Source organism: Schistocerca americana, chromosome 3, assembly GCF_021461395.2.
Source record: "Schistocerca americana isolate TAMUIC-IGC-003095 chromosome 3, iqSchAmer2.1, whole genome shotgun sequence".
Classification (NCBI taxonomy): domain Eukaryota; kingdom Metazoa; phylum Arthropoda; class Insecta; order Orthoptera; family Acrididae; genus Schistocerca; species Schistocerca americana.
The window spans coordinates 380,060,093-380,067,062 of NC_060121.1; the positions used below are offsets into that span (position 1 = coordinate 380,060,093).

Consider the following 6,970-nt stretch of genomic DNA (forward strand, 5'->3'; position numbering starts at 1 on the left):
AGGCAAACCTATGTTCCTGACATTTGTCGACTCAGAGAAAGGTTTTGACAATGTTGACTGGAATCTTCTCTTTCAATTTCTGAAGGTGGTAGGGGTCAAATACAGGGAGAAAAAGGCTATTTGCAATTTGTACAGAAACTAGATGGCAGTTATAAGAGTCGAGGGGCATGAAAGGGAAGCTGCGATTGGGAAGAGGATGGCTACACAGGGTTGTAGCCTATCCCCAATGTTATTCAATCTATATACTGAGCGAGCAATAAAGGAAACACAAGAAAAAATTGGAGTAGGAATTACAACCCATGGAGAGGAAATAAAAACTTGAGGTTTACCAATGACATCGTAATTTTGTCAGAGACAGCAAAGGACCTGGAAGAGCAGTTGGACGGAATTGACAGTGTCTCTAAAGGAGGATATCAGATGAAAATCAACAAAAGCAAAACAAGGATAATGGAATGTATCCAAATTAAATCAGGTGATGCCGAGGGAATTAGGTTAGGAAATGAGGCACTTAAAGTAGTAAATGAGTTCTGCCATTAGGGGAGAAAAATAACTGATGATGGTCGAAGTAGAGAGGATATAAAATGTAGACTGGCAATGGCAAGGAAAGTGTTTCTGAAGAAGAGAAATTTGTCAACATCACATATAGATTAAAGTGTCAGGAAATCTTTTCTGAAAGTATTTGTATGGAGTGTAGCCCTGTATGGAAGTAAAACATGGATGACAAATAGCGCTACAGAAGAACACTGAAGATTAGATGAGTAGATCAGGTAACTAATGCGGAGGTACTGAACAGAATAGAGAAGAGGAATTTGTGGCACAACTTGACTAGAAGAAGAATCGTTTGGTAGGACATGTTCCGAGGCATTAAGGGATCACCAATTTAGTATTAGAGGGCAGTGTGGAGGGTAAAAATCATAGGAGGAGACCAAGACATGAATACACTAAGCAGATTCAGAAAAATGTCGGTTGCAGCAGGTACTTGGAGATGATGAAACTTGCACAGGATAGAGTAGCATGGAGAGCTGCATCAAACCAGTCTCTGGACTGAAGACCACAAGAACAACAACAACATGTCCATATTGACGAGAATTTAAACTGTAAAAAGTATGTTTGGAACTCCTAAGAAACTCAGTTCTGCCACATTTGCACTTAATCACTGCAAATCTTGGGGAGAGAAAAATCAGTAAGATGACTGACAACTCTTCGTAAACCATAGAGTAATTTCTATTTCTCTAATATGTACAAGGAGGTGGGTAGGAATTTCTAACTCACATCTGTACTACGGAAATATGGAAGGGTCCGATTCCACCCGTCTGCTTTGACCCATGACATCACAAATATGGCGGAAACGACCATACACTATGACTCCAATATGGCACCTATGACGTCATTATGTACACAAGACAACAAACCCGAAAATACATCGAAAAACCAACACACACATGTTCCACAAAAATCCTAATGAAACTAACGGGACAAGCGTGGGAAACTGGGGGTTTTTGGGTGGGGACAAAGTAAACATAAACAAATATAGACACACACACCACCATACCAAACCACACAAAATGACGAAAAAACCGACAACACAAAACTCCCAACAGCAGCTCCTGATCCCACAAACTGGAATCGAACACTTCCCTTGACCCATATAGCTCAACAGCAACTCCCCGATACCAAAAACACCCACAGCCACAACCACCCATTGGAATAAAAGAGTTCCCTTCACCCACTTAGGTCAACAGTGACTCCCAATACAAAAAAACCCACAGATATGACCACAAATTAGAATCTAAAACTTCCCTTCAACTACATACCTACAAACCAGCACACGATACCAAATCACCAATACAAAAAACCACACAACTCAGAACCACCCCACCACACAACAAATACACTTAAAACAAGAAAAATAATAACTTACCACAACAAAATTCAAGTGCCGTAACCTAGGTCAGCCACTACAATCTCATACAGGCACACACCCAGCCCCCCCCCCTCCCCACCCACCCACCCACCCACCCACCCACACACACACACACACACACACACACACACACACACACACACACAAACGAAAAAATACACAACCAGAAGAAAGACCCAACCCACCCCTACCTCCCCCCAAAATAAAATAACCATAAACAAAAAACAAACACAAAATAAACAAATCTCAATCACACACTATAACTGAACAAAATAGATCCTCCACAAGTAAATCACAAACAACCCCCCCCCACCCCACAAACACTACTAACAACTAAACACCCCCCCCCCCCCCCCCGAGCTGCAGCCACCCACCCACACAAACCACCCTAACTAACCACCTTCAGCCTGTACATCTTACTAATAGCCCTTTTTTTAAAAAAAAGCAACACACACACACACACACACACACACACGCACACACACAATGAGACTGAAGGTTAGAAGAGCGCCTCTTCCCCCTCCCAAGAACTGACTTAACGGCCCCCCAAATCCTCTCTATGGTATTCGTACAAGCCCCCGTCTCATAATTTTTAAACTCTGAACTATGGTTCATTACCAAATGACTGTATCCCCTCTCACCCAACCCCCTATAGGAAGAAAAAGCATCAGAAACTGCAGTAGAACCTGGTACTATAAACTCCTCAATTAACCCCACTAATTCCCTCGTAGACCGCCCCTCCACAACCCTAAAAACACATTCCGAACACCCAGCCCCCCGGTACAACGCCCCCCCCCCCCTCCACACCCAGAGACCAACCACAGACTTACCCCTCCCATACTCACTTTTACCAAACTGCGACTCATCCACCTCCACCACAACCCCAGGCCCACCCATCATAAACTCAGAACATACTTGACGACAAAACGAAAACCAGTCAAGCACATTCCTCACACTTACACCAGTCTCATGCACGCAAAAACTGTGAGAGGATTTGTAAAAAAAGTAGTAAGTCAACAACACAATCTCGCGCATTCCCAACTTTGACTTCTCGAACCAGAAACCACGTCATATAGAGCGCCATTTGGTTATCCGTATGGCACCTTACAGTCCCTGGTCCGAGACACTGGAACTTTTGTCAATGTCATGTCATGCCCACAAACAGCGCACTTCACCGCCTCCGCCAACAACCCAAACAGCTGCAGAAATTTTATCAACCCCAGCGGACTCACCCCCTTCATAGTATGCAAGCACACACTATTAATTTTATCTGTCATATCCATACCTATACAAGAGCAACAACAAATTAATTTACTCAAATTAGCACATGACCTACCGAACAGCACTGCAATAGCTTTCACACAAAAACACTAAATCGTTAACTCACTGAAAACAATTCCTCTCCTCACACAGTCAAAACGAGAACCAGCCAGAACAAGCAGTAAGACCAAACTGACCCCAATACACCACACAACACGAAACCCCTAAACACACCACCGGAGGGCACCACCAACAGCAACACGACACCTACAAACAAGCCACACACACACACACACACACACACACACCAAACTCCGTGCCGTCATGACGTCACACAACACAATAGCCTTATGTCACGGGTCAAACCTGACGGATGGGATCGGACGCTTCAGTTAACCCCTGTACTAGCCTACTCACAATGTAAAAAAATAAAGAAATATAATGTTCAGCACTTAGCCATATTTACAAATTAATTTGCAATGTGAATGTGAAATGACTCATTCCGCATAACTGCAATTTATCATGCAAATGGTCCACAGAACATAAAACCAACCAACTCAACAACCTACCTAAACCTAAAATCCCGTGATGTCATTCGTGCAACCATATTGCAAAAAAAACCGAACAAGGGAAAATCCTTGGGCATAGACAATCTCCCCTCCCCCCCCCCCCACACACACAAAGTACAACAAAAATGCAAAAAAAAAAAAAATCATCAATTTCACACTAAAAAAAATAAAATAATAATAAAAAAAAATCTAACATATCAGTAGCTCCAATTAGCCACTACCACTAAACTGATACCAGTTAACCACGAAACAGTGATATCCACAGGAAGGGCAGAACACAAATGCTGGTACTGATAAACTTGCTTAACCTGTACTGCTAAAATAAACCCAACAATACCCACCAACCACAAAAGTCTCAAACTTAACAAGCCATTTACAATGTATGACTGATATCATCATTTGCAATAAATCTCTACAGGTAAAATGAACAACACCTACTCCCCCCCCTCCCCCCCACACACAAGATTCACACACTTTTCTTCAGCACAAAAGTGTTAGGACACAGAGCAGAACTCTTGATCACCTGTCCTATTCTTGTAAGAGCTAACTTCAATACGTTCAACGTGTATGTATATTCTGAGCTATTTATTTTCACTGCATTATGATCACAAATCCTGTATCATTGTGAGATGATCACTGGCTGAATAAATAAAATGGCTTAGATCATGCTCTTTCTTTAATGGCTAGAAACTACAAATGTAAATGTTCTATATATATAAAAATGGGTCGGATACATTAAAGTGAAGACAAGGCTGAAGAGACTCCATGCAAGTTCGCTCGTCTCAAAAAGACGGAACTATTGTAAATTTCTTCTTCAGAGGAAAATGAAGTTTCACAAATGGTACTAAATCATATTTAAACCACTTTGTAGAAGTGGGATATTTTGTATAAGTTATTCTGCACAGAAAAGAAAATAATTTATTGTTTAAACTTTTTATGGCATTATACTTTCATTATGATATTTATAAAAACACATCATGTTCATCAGCATTATAAACACATTTAATACTGTGAGAAAAAAGGTATTTCTCGAGAATCGTTCTGGGTATTGTAACTGTTTACTAGTGCATACACCTTATGCATAACTCTGGAATGACCCAAACAGAGAAAGAACTGAAGAGCAAATTACTGGAGTGTAAGAGTTCATATAAAAAAAAAAAAATAAAAAAAATATTATTATGCAGGATTTTGGAACAGGGAGAAATATTATTACCTAAGTATGCAAAGCGCACCAAGGGGATGAAGTAAGAGTGACTTGGTGGTCCCTCTTAACTTGTTTGTAGTTTATGTGCACTATATATAAGGCTAAATAGAATGAGACAAAGTATTCATTGGAAGTTCATACATCATCTAATACACACACCTTTACTGAATTTGCCCCAGCAGACTTTTTTATTGGTGAGTGTGCTAATTGTTATGTGAAAGTAAAAATCAGGGTATCCTGCACATCAATCCATCACCACAACCTTTATTTCACATTCACATCTCTTGGCTGTGTACACACACACACACACACACACACACACACACACACACACTTGGCAACCAGTCTAGTGTATAATTGAAATTTTCAACAATGCAACTACTTGAGCAGTGAAAGAAACTCAGATGTTACAAGCTCCACACAGAATTCACCCACTATTGCTCACATACCTGAACAGTCTAATCGTACCCAGACAAGAGATTATCCCTTCCTTTTTTCCTCTTTCTTTCTTTTTCTTCTGGGATGTTTAAGCTCTTGACTTATGAGGGTTTAATAGTTGCTGCTGCTACATATTCTTACAAAAATTCCTTAAAATGAAAAACATTGTATATTCAGATAATGATTGAAACTAACCTGGCAAGTAATTAGCGAAACAGATAGAAACCATCCTTGTAGAGCATATTTATCCTATACCTGTAGAACATATTGAAGTATTCCCTATTCTATGTATGTATTTTGTGCTAATTATTGTATTACCATGACAACTCCCTACATGATTTTGAGATGATCCTTGGATTGAATAAGTAAGTAAATCAAATTGCGTACTCTGATCACAAAATATCGGTTACGTGTGAGAACACTGGAGTAAGCCTTTTGGATAGATAACTAAATCCACAGACTGTGACACAACATTATGCAAAATTGCGCACGTTTACTGCTAAGAAAAGTGGCATATTTAGTCAGGTACCTAAATGCAAATACAATAACTGAAAACTGAACATGAGAACATTTTGGTATTCAAATAGGCTATAAACAGTTAATTACATATTACTTGGGTTATTCCGGATTCGTCTTATATCGCACGTACAAACAATGCTTTTAATGTAATTTACAGGCCTATAAAATAAATTATATGGCAATTCACTGTATTATCACGCACGTGGCCCTAAATGACAGCAGCATTTCGTTACGATCTGATAAACGATTTTTCTTTCAAACGCTTCAGCAAATACCTACATTTTTTTGGTTGGTCGTCATACAAGCTACTCTAAGAATAAGCGACACACGCTTATCTCTTTATTCGTACAGTCTCTCGTACGCGACAAAAATTTTCTTACATGAAATGCACCACTTTCACCTCTTGATTACTGAATGCGCACATGTTCACATACCGATACAAGTAGACATACAGCCCCGTCTACAGGTACATGTTTTATGTCGATTGCGACGGGAGGAAAAACGATATAAATACATATAGACAAAAATTAAAAAACAAATTCCTACCTGAAGGCACATAATCTTCATCACTCTCGTCACTGTCCGAAGGCAGCTCCCTTTGATCCATACCGCCTAAATACAAAAAGTGTTCTCAGTCAAACAGAAATTTCAGTTAATTAGGTATACATCTAATTATTAAACACCAACATAAACAAAGCAACACCCACAAATGTAACAATTTTCCTATACCAAACTGCAAACTCGTGTGATAAAAAACGTTAGGACTACAAGCAAATTTACCTTGTACTAGGTAGGGACCGGTACAATACAGATTAGATGATGAAATAGCTCGATTTGACGATAGATTTTTACGATTCCAGTTAACCTTAAACGAACACCGTGGCGTCCTAATACAATATACGAGGTAGTTTTTTAATACTTTTTAGGAACTTTTATGTATATTATCCGACAAACTCACTCTTTCTCTCCACTCAATACGAAAATAATGCATCTTTGAACTCAGAAGTTTCGCATACATCCTTGAGTGATTCGGTTATGCGTCTTTGGTGTCGGACC

At 39.7% G+C, this 6,970-nt stretch overlaps 1 protein-coding gene across 2 annotated transcripts in view; it reads right to left on the reverse strand.

Moving 5' to 3' along the window:
* LOC124605500 (craniofacial development protein 1) overlaps positions 1-6,928 on the reverse strand; it is a 58,750-nt gene extending 51,822 nt beyond the window's left edge. The window contains exons 1-2 of one of the 2 annotated variants that reach the window (XM_047137228.1): positions 6,695-6,928; positions 6,461-6,526 (exon numbers count right to left, since the gene is read on the reverse strand). In XM_047137228.1, the coding sequence (XP_046993184.1) occupies positions 6,461-6,521 (61 nt within the window). In that variant the 5' untranslated portion in view covers positions 6,522-6,526; positions 6,695-6,928. Of the gene's footprint in view, positions 1-6,460; positions 6,527-6,621 lie in introns of both variants that reach the window. The other variant, XM_047137229.1, reaches the window with a different exon arrangement.
* Between the last annotated feature and the right edge of the window lie 42 nt (positions 6,929-6,970).